This window comes from Pholcus phalangioides, unplaced genomic scaffold, assembly GCF_987345545.1.
Source record: "Pholcus phalangioides strain wild (caught in Gottingen) unplaced genomic scaffold, Ppha-v1.0 ptg000022l_1, whole genome shotgun sequence".
Lineage (NCBI taxonomy): Eukaryota > Metazoa > Arthropoda > Arachnida > Araneae > Pholcidae > Pholcus > Pholcus phalangioides.
Genome location: NW_028301615.1, coordinates 26467144 through 26490414, shown reverse-complemented (window position 1 = coordinate 26490414; position 23271 = coordinate 26467144). Strand labels below are relative to the sequence as shown.

At 37.0% G+C, this 23271-nt stretch overlaps 1 protein-coding gene across 1 annotated transcript in view; it reads left to right on the top strand.

Moving 5' to 3' along the window:
* Positions 1-23271, top strand: part of LOC149070104 (uncharacterized) — an 85458-nt gene that overhangs the window by 55459 nt on the left and 6728 nt on the right. The window contains exons 25-33 of the mRNA XM_089249232.1: positions 3749-4095; positions 4314-4444; positions 4847-5017; positions 9240-9473; positions 10230-10392; positions 13053-13240; positions 17160-17515; positions 19572-19743; positions 21401-21698. Coding sequence (XP_089105358.1) covers positions 3749-4095; positions 4314-4444; positions 4847-5017; positions 9240-9473; positions 10230-10392; positions 13053-13240; positions 17160-17515; positions 19572-19743; positions 21401-21698 — 2060 coding nt within the window. The remainder of the gene's footprint in view (positions 1-3748; positions 4096-4313; positions 4445-4846; positions 5018-9239; positions 9474-10229; positions 10393-13052; positions 13241-17159; positions 17516-19571; positions 19744-21400; positions 21699-23271) is intronic.

Genomic DNA, 23271 nt, shown 5'->3' with positions numbered 1-23271 from the left:
TGCCGCCTTTGGCAGCCAACCCCCCCCCCCCACTTCTCTCCCGGACATATCTTGTTTATTTCGTCCCACTTCATCCGCGTGCTATGGAAAAGGGGAAAGGGACATGTGAAAGCACCAGCCTACTGAAGAAGCGAATTTTAATGAAAATAATAATAAAGCAACAAAAAACAAATGAGATTCATCAAGTATCCCCAGAAAACTTCCCCATGGGGGTCCCCAGATTCAATTCGCTGAATTTCAGTGGGGCCCCACACTGGATATATCTTGGGCTACCGATGTGTTGCAAATTTTACAATGTTAAACCACAAAAATCAATGAGATACATTCAGGGGCACCGAATTACAACCTGCCAACATTTCCATGAAGCCCTGACCTGCAAGCTTGTCGGACACCCCCCTGTGAGAATTTTTCATTTTTATCAATTTTACAACGAATAAAATCCAGGGCCCCACATCCAGTAGCGGGGACACAATACGCAGATTTTTAGTGGGGCCCCAGACTGGCTATATCTCGGGTTTCGGCTGTGGCAAATTCTACAACAGAAAAGAATGAGATTCATCCAGGGCCCCCAAAATCAAACCTGTAAACATGGGGCCCCCCCGACTTGGAAGCTTGTCGGTCATCCCCCGGTGCGAGTGCCATGAAAAATTTTCATTTGTATTCCTTTTACCAACGAATAAAATCCAGGGCCCCAAAATGAAACCTGTAAACATGGGGCCCCCGACTTGGAAGCTTGTCGGTCATCCCCCGGTGCGAGTGCCATGAAAAATTTTCATTTGTATTCGTTTTACGAACGAATAAAATCCAGGGCCCCCAACCAATTACCCGGGACACCAATTCGCATACTTTTGGTGGGGCCCCAGACTGGCTTTACCTCAGGCTTCCGCTGTTGCAAATTCTACAACAGAAAAGAATGAGATTCATCCAGGGCCCCCAAAATGAAACCTGTAAACATGGGCCCCGACTTGGAAGCTTGTCGGTCATCCCCCGGAGCGAGTGCCATGAAAAATTTCCATTTGTATTCGTTTTACCAACGAATAAAATCCAGGGCCCCCAACCAATTACCCGGGACACCAATTCGCATACTTTTGGTGGGGCCCCAGACTGGCTTTATCTCGGGCTTCGGCTGTTGCAAATTCTACAACAGAAAAGAATGAGATTCATCCAGGGCCCCCAAAATGAAACCTGTAAACATAGGGCCCCCGACTTGGAAGCTTGTCTGTCATCCCCCGGAGCGAGTGCCATGAAAAATTTTCATTTGTATTCGTTTTACCAACGAATAAAATCCAGGGCTCCCAAAATGACACCTGTAAACATAGGGCCCCCGACTTGGAAGCTTGTCGGTCATCCCCCAGAGCGAGTGCCATGAAAAATTTTCATTTCTATTCGTTTTACCAACGAATAAAATCCAGGGCCCCCAAAATGAAACCTGTAAACATGGGGCCCCCGACTTGGAAGCTTGTCGGTCATCCCCCGGAGCGAGTGCCATGAAAAATTTCCATTTGTATTCGTTTTACCAACGAATAAAATCCAGGGCCCCCAACCAATTACCCGGGACACCAATTCGCATACTTTTGGTGGGGCCCCAGACTGGCTTTATCTCGGGCTTCCGCTGTTGCAAATTCTACAACAGAAAAGAATGAGATTCATCCAGGGCCCCCAAAATGAAACCTGTAAACATGGGCCCCGACTTGGAAGCTTGTCGGCCATCCCACGGAGCGAGTACCATGAAAAATTTTCATTTGTATTCGTTTTACCAACGAATAAAATCCAGGACCCCCCAACCAATTACCCGGGACACCAATTCACATACTTTTGGTGGGGCCCCAGACTGGATATATCTTTTGCTTCCGCTATCGAAATTTTTCAACGTTAAAGCAGCAAGAAAACAATGAGATTCATCAAGGGCCCCTGGAAATGAAAACTTTTTACTTATACGTGAAATCTTCCCCGGGTACCCCGACCCTGTGTTGGGAGCACTGCTGTTGTGTGTGTATATTATACATATATATACCTCTCGGCATGGACCTCCCCCCCCCCCCACAAAGGAAGGGCTGACAGGGGCCACAACGATTCTTATCACTTTTTGATTTTTCACACTATAAATTAATCACAGAGGGACCCCTGAAAAGCTGGTTTGGGGGCTCGAAATCTAAATTCCAGCCTAAGGGCTCTGCTGTAGGATGTAGGAGCCTCTTGGTACATGCACATAACATGGTCCCAATGGGTCAAATGGGTCCCGATATGTGAATATCGACCCAATATCGATATATGAATATATGAATATGAATGTACGATATATGAATGTGAATATCGATATATGAATCGAACCCACTTCCGCAACAGATTTCCGTCACTCAAAAATTTCACCCACTTCCGTCACTCGGTTGCTTAGCAACAGGCCCTTTTCGAGTTTGTTCGTGATTTTATATTATAGAATAGATATATAAGAGTGAGACTTTCTTCTGCAAGAGCTAAAAATTAAATTTTAAAGAATACCTACATCTTTATTCTAGGAAATTACTATAATTTAGTTTCTCTACACCTTGACTCCTTTTTTGAGCTTCCAAAATTTGCTTGTGCCTTCCACACACTATTTTTAACCCTAGAATACTAACGTTACTTCTCAGAAACAGTAGACATATAGGCAGTTTTATCAGTTTTTATTTTAGTTAGTATTCTAGGGTTAATCAAGGTGATGCTCAGATTAGTTAGTGCAGATAACATTTGAAATAGGTCTCACTTCTTAAGGTTTTTATCTATGTACAGGGTAATGAGGAAAGTCCCTTGGCCACATTTTACTGGCAAACCGTTAATCCTAGAGACATACTTCCAATTAGAAAAAGTATCCAAATAAGGTGTAGAACTCGGGTGCGTCATTCATATTGCAAGGGGTTGCATGGTTATTAAAATTAAAAAACCAAATTTTTATACGGACACCCTGTCCTCAAAAATCCAATTAAAAAGTTTTGTTGCCTTGATTCTCTAGAGCCCAACAAAAGTTCCATGGTTTTATGTGGAATAATCACTGAGATACATTATTTGAGGGCAAAAAATCAGAGAAAAGGTGGGAAAGAACAGCGTAAACTAATGGACAAGCTCATTATGCTGTTCTTTTGCAACTTCTCTCTGATTTTTTAATTCAAATATCTTAAGGAATATTGCACTTAAAAACATAGATTTTTTTTTTTTTTTGACTCAAGAGAGGTAGGGCAACAACACTCTCTACTTGGGTTTTTGAGGATAGGGTGTCCGCATAAGTTAATTTTTATATTTTAATAACTATACAACCCCTTGCGATATGACTGATGTGTCTGTAGTTTGCACTTTATTTGAATACTTTTTCTAACTGGAAGTATGCCTCTAGGATCAACGGTTCACCAGTAAGATATGGCAGCGACTTTCTTTGTATATTAAAACATGTTGAGGTTTATGCCATATTCTTCCCCATTAGTCCGCATGCCGAGACATAGTGAGGGAGATCAGCATGCCGGGAAATTTGAGTCACAGATTCTGAAAAATTCTTAATTATATTTATTCTAAAAATTCCATTGAATTGGCTGAATACATACTGTGATCTTTATTGAACCTTGCTTTTTCTGTCATGATGGGAACAGACCAGACCCTAACATTCAAAAAGCTGCTGTCCTAGAGTTTTATGATATGCTGGTTAAGATGGAAAATTATGGTATCTATATCTGGTATTTCCTTTTGTTTCAAAGATCTTTTTTCATTTTATGAATTGCAGGTTCCAGAAAGACTTTGTGATGTCCAGCAGTTACAACAACTTGAAGCTAACTTCCCATTCTGTATACAGATCTGAAGGTCAGAGGATAAGGCAGTTAGCTCACAATTCATTCTTCACACACACCCCTTCAGAGACAAAAGCTTTCTATAACTTGGAGTACAAACGATCTGTGAATCAAAACAAATGTCTTGAATTCACTTTCAACCACAACATAACATCGCACCTATTCAACATGAAATCAGATGTGAATCACCGTTGCAGTGCAAATGATGCCAAGCAACATATTACTCACTTGAACTTTGATTCGGAATCTGATTATTGGAGTATGCTGAATATGCAGATAAGGCGTAAGCTTAATTATTGCTTTTCTTCTTTCCCCCATCATTAGATAAGCAATTTCATTGTAGTTTTGTTATGTTATTAGCATAATAATGTACCAAAATCAGTCCTGAAAGTTACTACTTTCGATGGTAAATTTTTTTAAATAAGTGTAACCACTATTTGGTTATGAATACATTATCATGATTTGCAAAAATTATATTTATGGTTCTTTGTTTTGTTCTAGAAATTATAAAACACATAAATGAGAACAGTGGTATTGAAAACATGAATTTTGTGCATCCACTATTGTATATCAACACTACTGCCGATTGGAATCCACATGCATTTAAGAAAACAGCACTTTTCATCAAAAGGGTAAATAATATTTTATATAAATCGAATAACAATCATTTTACCCCCTTTTTTAAAAAATCATAAACTCACAAAACTCTATCTGTAAAAAATTGCCTGGTTGGATTGTTTAATTATGATTAAACACTTAATCAAGCCGATATTATTAAAAACCCAATTTAAATTGGGCGAGTTTTTTGTAACTGACTTGTGAATTTCCTTGCTGCTTCTAACTTTTGCTTTACGTAGAAATGTTGTCTAGTAAACTCGCAGCTCATTCTGCTAGTGCAAAGTAGAAGGGTGGACTACTTATTTTGATACTTGTTCAAGTTTTTGCGGTTTGACTTGTAAACATATCGTGTTGTTAGATATCTTGGCTATTTTTCCTGTTTAAGCATAGCATTTGTTCAATTTATATTCCCTCAGCCAGAAAATGTACCAGTGGCAACTATCGCTGTGCGAGGTGAACGACCGATGAAAAATGAGATTGAACTGCAAATCCATGGTGATTCTACCAGGAAACTAATTTATCGAAGAAGTTTTACTGACTCAGAGTTTAAGGAAGTTAATGCAAGAATGTTTTATCCTGATCAGGAGGTCAGTGATCTTTTGTATTTTTTCTTTAGTATCTAACATCTTAAAATGCATGATAGCGTTTGTGGTGCTTATATTTGTGCTTTGACTTTACAGTGCATGCCAGTATCTCTAAGAATATGTTGATTTAAAGACATTTTCTGCAATGATCATCTTATTTTGAAAATTTACTCTTCCATTGCTCTTCATTTGCATATTAGCAATACTCGATACTATTATTAGATGATCTTTTCATCTTTTCTCACATCACTAAATCAACCTTTCAGCAGAGTGTTCAGTACACTGCTGGCTAGCTTGACCAGTCTGGGTACAAATCCTGAAAATCGTAAATTAGAATGACTGTTTAGAATCATTTTCCAAGCTTATAGGTTCTATTCTAATTATCCCTCATGTGCACAGCAATGACTGATTCGGCGAAAATGATCAAATGTCACTAACAAAAAAATTTATCAGATATCTTTATCATGGTAGAACCTCAATTATGTAACCAAGGCACATTACCAGACAGTAAGAGAGATGGACCTTAATCACAATGTGGGTTGTGGAAACACTAGTGAGATTCAATAAATTTAAATGGTTTTGCACAAGAAAATCAGCTAGGGCAGAGGTTCTCAAACTGTGTGTGCTGTGGCATTCTGGTGTGCCACCAGCCTTTATTAGGAGTGTCATGGAGAAACGTCCCTGACAAAGGTTTTTCGGAGAAAGACTGTTAAACTGCTTCTGGGAAGCTGCGGATAAGTGTTGATTAAAGAAAGGGGCCCGTGGGTAGAAAAGGTTTGAAAATCCTTAGTCCTTTGCTTTGTACTATTGCTGTATTGGATCATTGACCATTACATTCACTCACTGAAATCACTATGGATGAATTCCAGCATTTTGAGCTGTGGTTTTAGGAAGAGGTTGTACTATGAGTCAAAAAGTATTTAAATAATAAAAGATAGTGAGAGGAAAAAGTTGTTATTAATATGGGATTTTCTCTAGGGGTGAATAAACTTCCACAAAGAAAAAAAACTAAACCACATTTTTATTCATTTATTTCATTCGCAACCGAAAAAAAACAAACACAGAGACCAAAAAATGCATGGCTTACACCATCCTGCCTCACACACTATTCTGTTGCCAACATCACATATCTAAATCTTTCTTAGTTTTTGCTGATACCAAAGTGCCATCTCTAGGCCAAAAAAAGCATACAAAACCATAACATGCTACATTCCAGGGCCACAACTGGATGCTTGGTCAGCTGGAGCAACCATGTGTTATTGCACCCCCTTGAAATGTTGAAGAAGAGGTTAAAGGACGAAATTTACATCCTCTCTGGTTTGATGCCCACTCACCTGCTCCTCTCCTAGTTGCTGCCCTGACCAACACCATCTATAGCAGAAGGGCTCTGCGTGAAGCTTGTCATTGAAGAAGGCCATCTCATCTATAGCCATTGTATATAGACACATGCGCCATCTTTACCCTTTTTGTAGTATATCCAATGGCTGTAGGTGAAATTGACCTTCTTCTGTGACGTTACGAGCTTCACGCGGAGGCCTTTTGCTCTAGATGGTGTGGCCCGGACACCAACCATCTATTATCAACAGGTTGGCAACCAAATCTACTTGATAACTTATTTTACTTTCCAACGATCGACTATAAAGTACTATTCAAATCTCTGTTGTTTCAAGTTCCTTTGAAATTTGTAGTTTTCATAATTTTTGTTGGAGTTTTTAAAATAATTGATCCAGCAATCCATTAAAATAAAGCTTGCAATCAAAAGACAGAATTTATTTGCTTGCTGCAATTATCTGATATATCATTATACAGTCGAATCCTGTTTTAACGAATACTGTTATTGTGAAAATTTCGTTTTAATGAACACTTTTCCAATCCCCAGATAAGTTTACATAGGAATAATGCTAAAACCTGGGATTCATTTGTAACGAAATTATGTTATAACAAAGTCCTCTTACTCTACTCCTTTGTTGCCGCTTCATTTTGAATTTGACTCTTGTCTACATCAGCGAGTAACTCCCGCTATAAGGAGTTTCAATATTTTTCTTTCTTTTTTGTTTCTGCTACTGATGAAGGAACTTGATATAGTTCCGAAACGCGTATAGCCGTGTTCGTTTTGGAATTTTGGATACACGCAAACATTGATTATTCAATCGTATTATCAAACCCAAAAGGTAATTCATTTCTGTAACAAAGTGATTTCTCCTGTCTCTTGGAGTTCGTTATAATGGGATCCGACTGTATTAACCAAGGTTCTCTATATTTGAAGTGACTCTGAATTAAGTTGTGCTGGATAATAAGGTCCAGCTGTACAGTCAAACTTGGTTATAACGACTTCGATTCTATGGAATTTTGTTAAAACCAAGGATAGTGTTTTCAAGACTTTTTTTGATGAAAAATATAATCAGAGGCAATTAAATAAAGTGCAGGAAATTTTAATTTCTTTATTATTAGGATGACCATTTTTTTTCAAGAAAAATACTGCAAATTGGGATAATTAATACGGGACGTCGCTGATTCTCATCAAACATATTGCCCAAATGTCATAAATAAATAACCCTTGGCTAGAAATACATCTCGTCAGCAAGTGTGTTAATATTTATTTCACGAAAAATAAAATGAGCTTGGCAAATACGTGAGATGAATATTTATAATCAATTCATCATGACACAATTTATAAATTATGCCATTTACTTGCATTGCTTATAATAGTAAACATTAGGAATTGAAGCAAGCTTCTATGAGAAATGGACATTTTTATAAGGAAAAAGTCGGGAAGAGTAAAATGCGGAAATGTTTTGTACAACAGTCATGTCAAATATACTATAAACTTTTCATTCAATGCTAGGTGTAAATAGAACAACGGACGAACATTCCCTGGATGTGATCATCTCTAATAGGGGGAATTTCATGGGAAAGTTTCATTAAAACAAACAAAAATAAAAAGTGATTGAAAAATTTGTCTTTATATCCGAGGTGGTTGCTTTTCATTGACGTTATAAACAAGGTTGATTAACATTATTTTCTGTGGGGTTCAGTCCGGCTATCACTACTCACAAAAAGCATTACACAGAAACAAACTGCAGGTTAGGTTCACAAATTGCAACACGTACATGCTGACATGTATCAATTCGTAAGAAATTCAGTAGAGGAATGTGTGTGAGATGCATGTACGGATAAGTAGTAGTAGTCTGGACTACCAATTATTGACATCATGACCAGTGCCATTACAACCAAGGTCATTATACAGAGTTTGAATGCATTTCATGTATTACTACGTTCAAAAATTTCAGTTGTTTTATTACAGAAGAATGAATACAGTTAGAATCTGTTTATTTGGTGTTTCTTTCAAAGTATCTGCATTGTGCAGTTATGCATTTTTGCTGTTGTTCATACAAAGATATAAATGCGGATTGCAACCCTTTTTTTCACACCCTCCAGTGCCTTCAATGCTGCTCACTACACTTTTTCGGAACCTGAGAATTGTTGCTCTTTTAAAAAATGCCTTTATCTGAGGGAAAATGAAAAAAAGTCACATGGGGCAAGATCAGGGGAATAAGCTGGCTGTGAAAGTATTGGACTGTGATGTTTTGTTAGAAAAATCTGACAGGAAGGACCTGTGAGTACTTAAGAGTACTGTGAGACTTCTGCATGATTTGGTGTGGTGCAAGCAATCATATCTTTGGAAAACCAAGTCTTGAGGACTCTATCACAAAAATGCACCAGCTTCCTGTGTCAGATTTACCTGTCAAAACACCACAGTCTGATGCTTTCACAACTAACTTATTCCCTTGATCTTACCCCATGTGATTTTTTCCTTGGATAAATAATTTGTTTGAGGAACAACGATTCTCAAGTTCTGAAGAAATGCAACGACAAAGGCACTGGAGGGTGTGATGAAAAAATCTTGCAATCCACATTTACTTTCCTTGTTTGAACAATGGTGAAAATGCATAATTGCACAGGGTAGTTACTTCGAAGGAAACATCAAATAAACAGGTTCTATCTATATGCATTCTTTCTTCATACAATAAGTCTCAAAAGTTTTTGAGCATAGCAATAGTAAATGTATATATATATGAATTTTTCTTAAAGATTAAGATTGGTCATTTAAAAAAAAAAATCAAATATGTAATATTTATTGCTGTTTAAAAACTTTTCAAAAACTATTTCAAATTAATTTTCATACTGTTTTTCTTTTTCTGTATTTTATTTCCTTTCTCTTCAGCATGAAATTCTCAGTTTGTTTGGAAAGATAATAAACCCATATCACAGACAATGGATAATCAAATTCGTCCCACAAAATTTGAAAGGCATCTCAGATTATCTGATAGCGACATCGAGACATTCTATCCGTGGCTTTTACATCATGGCTGAAGATCCTAATCATCCAGTGAATCAAATGCTCAAACCAGCTATAAAGTCATCATTGGCCGAATACATGTCATCCATGAAAGATAGTGTATGTGATCTGATGTTTCAAATGTTTTTGATGATTCAATTCCATAGTACTTTTTTTTCCTCTGATTTATCACTATACGTAAATTTTTATCTTTTTTTTTTAAACTTTATTTAAATGATGAAATAGCACATAATAATGAAACTAATTCATCAAGAGATCCCGTGGATCTGTACTGATGAACACGAAGTATCGATGAGTAATTACAATGCAATTTCAAGGACAGAAAAAAAGGTTGATAAATATATCAAAATAATTCTGCATCTGTGAGAAAGTAGACAATTAGAATACAATACAGCATTTCAGATATGCAGTATGCTTTCATATACATTATAAATGAAGATTATGGAATGCTAGAGTGATGCGAGAATTGTTTAGCGACTTCGACATGTGGAGGCAAACAGCAGGAAATGTACTTAGACATTTATAAAATTTGATTTAGCACTGACCAATGGTGTGTTCAATACTAGTAGTATTGTTATTCGTAGTAAGTTCAATACTCTGTTTTTGTTGTTTTTTCTTATATTTTTTCAAAAATGATCATTGATGTTAGCTATTGAGAAAAGATAATTTTTTTAAACGTTTTTTTCAGTAACGGTATTGAAGGAGGAAAAATAATATCAGTTTGTAAAATAATGGCAGTTTGTTATAAAATTTCGGAATAAGATATGTAAAATGGTTTTTCTTCACTGTTTTATGTATTAAGACATTACATCTTACAGATAGTATCTAAAAATATGTGTTTTTATATTATATTAGATGATCTACAGTTTTGGTGTGTCACGTTTGGCAGTTAGAGAATCTCTCCTTAGTCTGCGGCCCTTCTACCAGGCTGATATAGAGATCGTAGCCAATGTTGCCAAGATACTGTCCTCAAAGCTGCAACCACTACATAGTGAAATCCAGAAGAAATCGATTGGCTGTATGAGTGATATTTTTTTTTGTATTCGATTTTCTGCGATTCTGTAATTGCATTATACAGTCAAACCATGATTTAATAGAAAATTGCAATGAAAAAATCTTCCATACAAGGATTAAAAGAGATTCAACTGTGATTTGATATACTGCTAAAATTCTTCAAAATTAATAGTGGCGTTGAATTTGGATTTTACTGTAATTGTCCAAGCATTAGTTTATGGTATTCAATTGCAAAATTTTATGAAGCATACTTGAACTGGTAATCGTGCATGAAGATAATTTTGTTGTTTATAAGTTAAATTATGATAACTATGACTATAAGGCTAGTCATCTACTGGAAGCGACAACACACAGCAAGCAACATGGGCACCAACAGCTGACATTGAGTCTAACGACTAAGGGCGTCTGGCGTTGCCAACTGAAAACGACCCTTACATACTACTACTTGGTTCACAAATGCACTCCATGCAGACAAGTGTGTTCATTAATAATCTTGAAGAATTATTGAAAAACTAAAATTTTTGAGAAATAGATCCAGAAGACTTGAATTTATAAAGTCCATACTTAATGAGACATCTGACAAACTCTGAAAAGGCATTCGTTTTGTGAATAAATAATATTTAATCAGGGGCGTAGCCAGAAATTTCGTTCGGCGGGGGGACCACTTTCATTTCGGGGGGGGGGCCAAAGTGACAGAACAATAGATTTGGCCATCTTTTTCCCTTTTTTCGGTCATTTTCTCACATTTCGGGGGGGGGGGGACCAGACCCCCAAGTCCCCCCCCCCCCCCCCGGCTACGCCCTTGTATTTAATAGATTACTACTTACCACATCAAAATCCATGAACTGAAGTTATCAAATTTTAAGCTTTCATGTTCTCATGGGAAAGAGAGGGAGAGAGAGACAGGAGACAAAAATCATTGGTGCGAGTGGCAGGGAAAAAAGTTAATAACTGCACTGCACTTTCATAAAAGGTTAGATGCATAAAATCCCAATTTTTTTCCAAAATTGTTGCTCGTCTGCTGCTGCAACTGGAAGTCACTCGCTCACGATCATTTCTACTGGATAATGTTCTACTTTCTGCACAATGGGATTAGTCTTGCAAATACAAACGACTATGCATGACTTGTTTTTCACTTCAAGTTGCTTCAAGTGAATGACAGTTAACAGGCCTACCTGCTACTTATTTAACTTTTTTTTCATAAAATACATACAAACTTTCAGTTTCTTTTTATTTATCACCCAAACGCAAGTTCAGCCATGATTATTATTTTTTTTCACTTTTAGTAACTGTTTTAGTGGGAATTAGTGATGTGTGCTACATATTTTCGTGTATTCAAGATATCTATTTCATGTATTTTTATCGATAAAATATGATTAGGGAAAGACAAAATGCACCTTTCTTTCCCCTACTGCACAATGCAGCTGTTAAATTTCCACAAGGCAGTGAATAGTGAAGGACCAGACACACCCCCTGCTTCACATCTTGGGGAGATAACTTCCACAATGGCTACTGAAAGAAAAGCTAGTGATGCAACTTTAGTAGGAATAAATACAATATAAATTATAATCTTATAATCGTTAGATTTTACAACTTAATTTGAATTAAAAGGTCTTGAATTTTTTTGTTGAAGTTCTACAAATTCTCATAAGAGTATTGCTCACAACTCAGGAGATGTTTGAGGTGTAAAAAAACAGTGGAAAATTGATCACTTTTCGACCATTTCAACAATTGAAGTAACATGGGGGGAAGGAGATCAAACCCACAATGGCAGTTTTAACCTAAAAAACCTTTTTTTTTCATTTTACTCATCTTGATAGTACTAAATTGTTATGTGCACCTTTTAAACTCCAAGTATGTTTTTAAGAATCTAATGGAAGCATTGAAATATATATATATATATATATGCAGTTGATTGTGCTTATTAGAATCATGAATAATGTTACCATTCGAGTATTGTTATCACTTTCACAAAGAAAACCCCTCAACATCATAGCATGGGAAAATTTATAATTAACAGGGCTTCAAATAATGTTATTAATTTTTTTCCGTACATTCTGAAGCTAAAGTTTAACCAAACTTATTTTTTATCTATGTAAGTTATCATTATCAAGCTACAAGACTATATAGGAAACTAGAAAGTGTTCTCTTCTCCCTTCCCTTTTTGACAAACATTTCTGTAATCTATCTGTAGCATTCACTGTGATCCATTGTACGTGTGGAGCTGCTTTTGCAATAGCCTTCCTATATACATCCCTTTCCTTCGTAAAGGCAAATATATGACAAAAACAAAGGCCCTTTCTTTTCGGTTCTAGATCTGGAAACAACAACATTTTGAAATCAATTATGTTGTCTGTTTTATATTGCCCTGTTTTACCAATACCCATTTACCATATGTCCCATTTGACCAAATGGGATGTATAGTCACCATCATAGATTGATCTAGAGTTCGCTGTGTGTGTGTGTGTGGGGGGGGGGGTTGATTTTACAAATTGCTTAAAAAATACAATTATTTGCTATGAATTGGGTGACCACACAGTATCACATTTTGCTTGGTGGTGGTATGTATTGAAAATAATAATATATTATTCTGTATATAAATAAATAATATATTATATTTGTTTTTTATTCTTTCCATAATGTAATTCTGAGTTTTATTTATAGTGTGGGCGATACATTATTTTGAGCTGCCGGCTTTGTTCCATCAGGCACTGAACAATATTCCTCGAGGTCCTAAAATGTTGAAGGAAATTTTGTTGGATTCTTCATACGATACAGAAAGTGGCTTACCTTCAGCTAGAAGAATCACTCTGAATTTGGGCAGGTTACTTACATGGAAATCATTTAACGAGGTCTGTATGGAAAGTTTTCTCCAATTACTTTATATTCTACGAGCCTCCTCACACAGGGATACCCAATTTGAACTCTAGTAGTCTCAACTTTAGAGTTGAGCTAACTTGAACGAATCAAGTTGTCCGTTCTTCCTTACACTGTGCTAGTAAAAAAATCAGAAAGCGAGGTAAAATGGCTAAAAACAACACAGTGTTGTTCAGCTTCTTATCTCCCTGTACATTAAGATCTTGGGTAGGAGAAAAAATCTAATTTTTACCAATTCTAGCAGCGATGAAGTTCATATTTTATTGTAATTATGAATAGTTATTATCCTAAAAAAAATGATAAATATAGAAGAAAATTATCCATGCATTGAAAATAACATTCATTGTACACTGTTAGTTATGGCCAATTGGGATCAGATTCCTTGCATTATACAGAATTAGAAAAGGGATTTTACCTGGAATTTTAATAAATCCAGTGGCTACCTGTCAGCCCTGATGAAATTCACGTTGCAAATATCCAATTGGAGGGAGTTTTAGATCTAAAACATGAAGCGTTATTTCCTTTTAAAGCTAACTATGCTGCTACCATACTGAGAGAAAAAAAAATATTACTGTGTTTATCTTGGAGGGGTACAGGGTTTTCCCAAATGCACGTGTGTGCTGTGATATAAATGTATATATATATTGCGTGCCCTATATTTATATTACACACATTCCATTCGAGAGGGGTTGCATTAGAGAGCATTTCTGTAGAAAATAGTTATATATAATAATGTGTCGGGCATCTCTTGTACAATCTCAACAATTTTACAATTGCCCAACAGATTTTTGCATTCGACTAGCGTGCAAGTCACTCCATTGCATAGGATGTTTCGTCTCTAATATCCTCGTGTGAGGAGCTCTGTAGAAATGTGTTTTTGTCAATTTCCTGGATACAGAGTCTCCTATCGGTTGCCAGACTTTAGTATCCCTGTGTGAGGAGGCCCTAATTGTAACTGATTATCTTGTCTTTGACACTTAACCATCAACATGACCTTCCAGGGCCAAAGCTAGGATTTTTTGTTCAGAGGCAAATACTCCTGCCTCCATAAAAGAGCTAATAGTTTCATAACTAGGTGATTTTTGCATTGTGTCTGGAAGTAAAAATTATTTTCTCACCTCTTGCCCTCAAGGCTCATGATACACATGCTACTAAAAAAAAGCTTGCTTATTTGTTACTAGGTAGCGTGCTTGTTTATAGCTTGCATAGCATATACATTTGCTAGCACCCAACATAGCCAGAGGCTTGCTTGTTATAGGCATATTTTTGATGTATTCTTTGTTTTGTTTGTGCCACACTCAGTACTTGATAAATAAGTATCACAGTTTTTCGTATTTAAGAAATACACTGGTGTAAGAAATTAAGAGAATTTGCAGACTTGGTCGATTATCTCTAGAACTACTGTACCAATTTTAATGAAATTTGATATGTACATACATTAATACAATACAAAACAAATAACTATTCAATAGTTGTAATACACACGCATGATCGTGCGTAACACTTGTTGGAGTCGGAAGGTATGAAACAGCGGTTGCAGAATAAACAAAAAAATGGGTTAATAGGGGGGTATGGTCCCCTCTTACAGATATACAGGTCTCGCAGCGTGATTTCATACTTGAAATAAGGCAGTTTATCATTTCCTGTGGCAATTGGTCCCACTTGTTCAGCAACGCTGTTTTCATTCCCTGGATGGTTCCTGGAGGGGGGTTGCGAGTTGCAATTGCCCTCCCCAAAGCGTCCCAGACATGCTCTATACGGTTAAGGTCTGGAGATCTGGCTGGCCAATCCATCTGGTGAATATCCTCACTCTCTAGAAAATCGTTGAGCAGAAGAGCTCTATGTGGCCTCGCGTTATCGTCCATTAAAATGAACTCAGGGCCAACTGCACCCGTGAAAAGGCGAACATAGGGCTCCAAGGCCTCATCCCTATACCTCACACCAGTCATAGTGCCTCTTTCAAAGACATGGAGAGGTGTGCGGCCATCCAGCATGGTGCCTGCCCAGACCATTAAACCTCCTCCGCCATAATGGTCGATTTCGCGGACATTGGAGGGTAGGTAGCGGGTTCTTGGTTCTCTCCATATGAACGTATGGCGAGAATCGGTGCTTAGGCTGAACCGGTACTCATCAGTGAAGAGAATGGTCACCCATTGATCCATACTCCAATCTCTATGCTCTCTGCACCATAATAAACTGATTCTCCTGTCCGTAGAAGTGAGTGGGACACAAACAGCAGGTCTTCTTGCAAACAACCCTCTCTCATGAAGTCTTTTGGAAACAGTCACCCTTGATACACGGGTTCCTGTGGCTGCATACAAGTCACGAGAGAGCTGAGAAGCTGTAGCACTCCTGTTACGCCTCGCTATAATCGACAAATGGCTATCTTCTCTGGCCGTCGTGGCTCTTGGACGACCTTGCCCAGGCTTTCTCTCGATGGATCCGGTATCCTGGAACTGTTTCCATAAGTTACACACGACGCTGGGCATTAAATTGAACTCTACAAATCTGGACTTGAGATTGGCCTGCTTCTAGCCTCCCCACAATTCGCCATCTCATTCCATCATCTAAACGTTGGTGGTTACTCATTTTTACTGTTACAATCTGAAATTAACCGATTGCTGCAAAATAAAACCAAGAAATTTGCAGAGGTGTGCTAGCGAACGAAATGCGTCTTAACTTACGCGCGCTTATAAAGCCTGTTTCTCTACTGACTCCACCTACACACACGTGCACGCTTACGTATTTGACGTACAAGATTTGCATTTTTGTCTAGAAACAGTGGTTTTACATTCAGTTCAGTTCTTTTCATGAAATTCAATAAAATATGCAAAGTCTCTTAATTTATTTCACCAGTGTAGATGAGATAAATGCGACATGTGCCAGTTTTTATGAATTTATACGAAAATTTGATTTTCACCACTTTTTCCGCAAATCCCAATAATTCACACTTTTTGAAGCCGAAATAAGTAATTTTGCTGAGCACTTGAACTTTAGATTTTTTTTACTAAGTACAGCACTTTAATAATTAACCTCATCATTAAATTTGAAAAAAAAATGGTGTCAGTTTAGTTGGAAATGAATTCATAGTTTTCGATTGTGAAAAATGTTTTTGCCAACAATTGCAAAATTTTTAATTCAAAAATTATTTTTGCTAATAAATGTAAAATTTCCAATTATTAAATTTCATTTTTTTTTGTTGAAAATTTTGATTTTTTTTATTTGCAAAATTTACATGTCTCTATTGTTTGAGTAACCCGAAATAAAATATTTTTTATGCGGGAAGCTTGCTCTGGCTCTTAAAATTGTCATAAAAAATTATGTGTACAATATTTTCCGATCTTATGAATTATTCCTTTGCAAAAAGGAACAAAATCGTTGAGCAATTTTTGTTGTGCAATCGACACTCCATTAGCACTCGATGTTCATATAAAAAATAATAAATTTAAAATTTTTTTATCGCCCCATTCAGCCATTGTTACAAAACATTAACAAAACTAGTTCGTAGTAAGACCCGCTCTCACATGTGCAGAATTGTTTATCAGCTTCTTTCCCTTTAACCGCATGCTTACAAGCACGGAAAAAATAGACTGTCATGTGATTCAGTGGTGTCAATAAGTTTGCTTATTTCGAATACATCCTTGGATTAGTATCACATTGATCTGGTGTGCTTCCCACCTAAAATTTGTTATATAATTCCTTATATAATCAAACCTCTGTTTGGGAGGGGGCACCTCAATTTGAATAAGAACTCATTTACGTATGAATAAGGGGCATCTCTATTTAAGGGACTGGTCTCGTAGGTATCCCTTATTGAGAGATTCTACTGTATTTTGTCCCTTACTATATTTTTTTTCTTGAAACTTCATGATTATTGTACTTCCTGTCTTCCAGTTGCCATTTTTGGATACGGATCGAATCAGAAACACTCTTTACTCTCACCTTGCAAGCACAAGCATCGAACCACATCACGAAAAAAGTTTCAGGAGCAAAATAGGGATGATATTTGGGCCCAGACATGTGTATACATTTGATGGACTTGTTTATGAGTTTCCTAAATATCCTTCCAATAATCATGCTTATCTTCTCGCTCATGATGTGCATAAATCTTTGTTCTCCGTGTTCACAACAGCCGACCGCATTCATATACTTTTTCCCGAGATGGCTGTCAGCATTGGACCTAACAATGATGTCTACATCAACGGCAGCAAAGAGGAACAAGCCTCACTACCTGTTCAGTCTAAAAATGAGTTTGTATATAACTGTATTTTTTTTAATGAAATATGCTGCTGTATTGCAATCCATTATACTGTAATTTGATCTTACTTAATTTTTTGACAAATTTAATTCCTTGAAAACTGTAACTATATATCACCATATATGGGCGATTTACTACCTAATGAGTTGTGCCGTAAGTGTAACTGTACCTAACAGTCTGAGTGTGTATGTAGTGTTGCATTTGATTTTTCAGCGCTGCATCTATATTTCAGAAGTGAAGTGTGTTATGATTGAATTACATTTGTATTGTTTGTAGGTCAGTTGCTCTCTGTGGCAAGACTTTTTAAAGGGGAGATCTTTATGATTGACCTTACTGTAATGTCAGTTTGGTGCCCATCCAGACAGAAATTAATGGTTAAATGCCCTAGTAACTAGTCTGTAGGTGGAGCTGCATATTATCCCAGTCCACTTCCCCCATAAACTTTCTGAGAGAGCTGATGTCATCTCCTTCCCAAACTCATGACCAATCAGCTACTCATACACCACTCTAATTCTGTATTATTGCTGCTAATGCTTCCGATTTACCCTGAAACCTTTCGATTTTTTACCCTAATAAAGTCTTCCTGTCAGAAACCAGATTCTTCAGATTTTTTTGTATCTTTATAGAATAATCCCTAAATTTTGCTTAGCAAAAATTTTAGCTTTTGAAAAGTCCCCAAAGAAAATCCCTCGGTCCTTACAATCCCAGGGTGACCATGCTTACCAAAGAAAAATATGGGAAATTGTCAATTGCCAAAATATGATACCAAAAGTGGGTAAAGTTTTGAATTATTGCTAAAATCTTTGAAAAAATTGCCAATCGGGGGGTGAAAGAGAATGAAGCACTGCTACAAATTACAGCGGATTAAGAGGATTAGTGTGACAAACTATGTGAAATGTCATAATTATCATGATCAGCTTGATTTCAGTGAAGAATAAAAATTCAAAAAGTTTCATCGAAAATATGGGGATGTCCCAGAAGTGAGTCATATTGTTACCTGAATGAATGAACGCCAGGGTCTCTGCCACCGGACTTATCCTGTTGCTGAGATCTCTTCCAGCCCAGCTTCGTGGCAGAGTCTGGAACAAAGTGAGTGCACCTAACAGTCTGAGTGTGTAGCTAGTGTTGTGTATGATATTTCAGTGCTGCCATCTATACTTCAAATTGTGAGTGAAGTGTAATGATTGAATATTTGTAATGTTGTGGGCATGTTGCTCTCTTTGGCGAGACTTTTTAACGGGGAGATCGGCTCGCATTCACACCTTGAAGTTGGGAACCACAGAAAACCAACTTCAGCCGACCACCACTGTGGGGTTCGAACCCGGTTCCTCGCATCGCGAGTCCGTCACTATAACCACTCGACCACCACAGCTGCTTCATATTGTCACCTGCAACAATACCCAGAAAATTACCACTTTTCCTTTCTACAGTACACTCTTGATAACCTGGCTGTACAAAAGTCTGGCCCATCCAGTAATCCTGCATTTTTAAGTGGGTTTTCATAAAACATAGAAGAGGGAACACTGCATGTATGTGCGCAGAAATTTGTATTCAAATGGGATTTCCCAATTAACTTCAGTAATCAAGTGATTTCGGTAATCTATCACATTGGTGTGATATGTGCTGGATTAGCCAGAATTTATTGTGTTTGTATCGGCAGCAAAATTTTTCATCCCTGGAGAAACTACAGATTTTCAGGTCTGGGAATTAACACCTATGCTGTATGTACGGGACCATACATGGATACATCCTTCTCGAAATGGAGGGCGGAGATCGCAAGGGTATATATGGTGAATGAAAGTGTCAATCTCTTCCCCTCCCTCTGTGTGCACCTATGTGCAGGAACTCTGACTACCCTTAGGCCCTTCCCTATTTTCTTTGTATTTTCTATTGGTACCACCGTCGTTTTGTTGGTTGAGCCGGTATCATTTTACAGCTGTTTACATATTAATATAGAGCTCACGTTTATTTGCTTCTTTTTAATGCAATATTTCGTGTATTTTATTTCAAACAAATTTATGCAAATTCATTTTTCATCAAAAAAAAAGGAAAGTAGTCGTGAAACGGGAAGGCAAAATTGTTTCTGTGTGGAGCCCAGTATTGACCGTGCTTTGTGAGGGATCAAACCAACTCTGTACCATCGAACTTAATGCCTGGAGTGCTGGCGGAACACTTGGTCTCTTGGGGAATGCTGATGGTGAAATACATAATGAATTCATGGTAAGATTTTTTGCCAGCAAGATTTACTTCAAGAAAATTCTTTTGCATACATTAAAATAAGACAATTTTCTTTTATGTCGTTCAAATAAGTCATTCTGCCGAACTTGATTCATTTCTAAAAAGTTTACTATATAACTTAACATAAAACATGTAATACAATGAAACCTGTGTATAACGATGTTGTCTATGGCAATAAACCTGCCTATAATGATATTTTCTTTGGACCCGACGGAATTCTTATTTAATAGGAAATAACATCAATGCTCAAACTGTTTAAAACGGTAACCTGTCTATAATTATTTTTCTAGGTTCCCAGAGTATCATTATAGGCAGGTTTTGCCGTAATATAAAAGTCAGTATTCTTTTGAGCAAACTCTGTTATACATCATTTACAAGAGTAAATCATCGATAGATAACCAGCAATTATCAAAACAGGTAATATCAAACGGCTAATATCTCAGAAAACACATCAGGATTTCAAAACGGTGCGTTTGGATATTAATGGAAATGAGATGATGAGTGGACTAACTTGCTGGTGATGTAACTGTACTGACCCGCTGTGGGCGGAAATTGGCCACTCCATCCTTAATAAGTGCTATTTAATTTTATGTTTCATAATTTTAAATATTTTTCTCCTATAACCACAAGTCAATATCCTGTGTCGGCCCAAGGTTGTCAGACGTGGTGGCGTGTGTCTATCTGGTGCAACCATCCAATATCATTTCCAAGATGTCCAGCTGGCTTTTTGTGGTGCCATGATGCCATGGCCACTTTTACTATATTTTGGACAGAGTGATGAAAGAAATTATATTGATTGAACTTTGATTTGCAAACAAGGTATACAGTCTACAGCAGTGTGACCCAAAGTGGGCAGTATCGCCCACTGGGGGGCAATGGAAGTGTATAAGTGGGGGGGGGGTGCGGTAGAAGCTTTGGGTTTAGTATAGGATCCTATGAGGAGAGAATTTTTTTAAACAAGAGGGAAATGCAACAAAAAGTTTGGGAAACTATGATCTACAGTATATGGCATACAGTCACCAGTAGCCAACCATATATATATATATCTCCCTCCCCCAGATAGAGTATATGGTTGAATGCTAGTATGAACGAAGTTGAAATGCAGGTATGATGAAATGATCTTTCAGTAACCTTTTTTTTATATATATATATGGATGGATGGGGGCAGTAAAATAATGTTTGCCCCAGGCTGTAAAAATCATAGTTACAGCCCTGACTCATGATACTTACTGTTGAACCGGATATGTGGCAATCTCTGGTTCACGATTTGCATGTTCGCACCTGCCCCTGTATGAAAAACTGGCAATGGCCATACCATGCTGTAAACATTGGTTCTCTTCTGATCACCGTAGGTAAGTAAGCAGCATTGGGCACAGTTGGTATAGGGAGGGTGTATAAAAAAACTGCCAATGATTCCCCCTGTGTCATTTTCATATCTAAATAAATTTTCAGAGGCACCCAGAGAGACAAAAGTCACCCTGGGACAGTGCGCTGAAATCTCCTTGTGTGATAGACCCCAAATGTCTCTTGTTTCTTATTTGGATGTAGTAATTGAGTTGTACATTTGGATAGATGTAATTGAGACAAGTCTAATCATTTCCTATGCTTAATTTTTTTTTCATTAACTTTTATGTTTTAGTTCCCAGATGGAAAGCTGGCATCAAGCATCGTGGAATTCGCTCAAAAATATGAATTAAACGGAAGTCCTCAGAATCTTCAACTTCCAGAAAACAGTGTATACACCGACGAGCAGAAGAAACGCTGCGAGAAAGTCATGGATGAAGTTCCTTGTTCCATCAGCAGATATGTTAGAGACGGCTTCTTGAAAAGCTGCTTGAGTCAGCTACATTCCAAAGGAGACGACTGCTTCACCATCTCTGCAATTTCAGCCCTCTGTTACCATACTGAGAAGAAGACTATGACAACACCTTGTCATGGTATTTATGACATTTGTTTTCCAATCGATTTATGAAATTCGTTACAGAAAGATTCTAGAGTTTTTTGTGCGATGAACTCACTCTTTCACATTTTATCTGTAAACAGGGGTGTCTAATAATCAATGTGACTATCATTGTGCAAAGTCACAGAAGTTTAGAAAAAGTCATGAAATGAGAGAGAGAGAGTTCACAATTTTTTTTTGCGACTCAATTTTCAAGCCTGCAGTTCCCATTCTCGATTTTATTGCCAAAAATCCTGGCTTTTCATTAGGCTTCATATCACAATAGTCTGGATAAATACCCTTAATTACACAGTGGTGGTAAGCTGAATAAGGCTTTTTCTGACTTTAAACCATGAATGAGAAAATCTGTTTCCATTTTCAAAAAAAAAAAAACAGGATTTCTATTATTGATCGCCATTGAGCCAAATCTCAATGAAATGTTTCATTTTTCAAGCAAAAGAACTATTGCGCCCTATAACAATTGTTAAAAATCGTCAAATAACTAATGTAAGTTGCTAATAACATCATCAAATAATTTATGTAAATCGCCAATACTATCACAAATAATGAATGTTGAATGACCGATGTTGCCAAATAAGTCAAGGAAAAATCACAAAATTTCCCTTTGGGTATTTGGTAAGCACTCTAATAATTATGGTTTTTACATTACCCAACTTGGAGATCCTCCAGTGGTGACAAAGATGCAGGACTCCCACTCATCCTACTTTTTGTTAAAATGTAATACTTTCTTGGTTTGTCCCACTACTTTTTGAGGGAATCATCAATATATTGTCAGTCAAATATTACAAATTTTTTATATTGCAATTAATGATTCTACCAAAGCAGAAATTGTATCATTTTTAAGGTTATTTGTGGGGGGGGGGGGGGGGGGCTGTGTAAGTAGACCATTTGGTTTATTAATTTTCAGTTTGCTTAGTTGGAGAGTTAAACATGTAGAGTAGTCATTAAAACTTCTGTCTTGATGGGAAAAAATAATTTTGTATTTACGACTTCATTGTCTTGTACAGTAACTAACATTCATCATGCAAAATTGTAGTGCACATTTTGTGTATAGGTGAAACAACAGTTTGCATAACAAAGCAGTTGGATACATAGACCTATTTTAGGTTTGGGGGTTCTGATGCTACCCAATAGCATTCAATAGTCTTATGTATTTTTGGGGCATGCAAAGGCATAAATAACATTTACAACACTCTGCAAAGAGATAGAAATTAAAGAGCTTCATTTGTCAAAAAATTTTTACACTGGCATTGAACATTAAAATGCAAAAAAATCCCTTTGTTTGCATTTTAATGAATGGACAACGCAGAAAAACCATCTAGTCCACCTTGACTTAATTACATCAGACCATGCAATTTTCACATTTTGCACTGTGTTTTTGGAAGTGGTCTTGAGAGAGCGTCATTCTTAAGAAACTTACATGTCTGCTGCTGTGTGGATTGTTGAAGAGCAGTGACAGACTGGACTGTGGAAGACTCCAAAAAAAGAACGTAATATATATTATGAGGAGAGAATGGAAAAGTATTATCTGTGGTTTCCAGTTCTGTTTT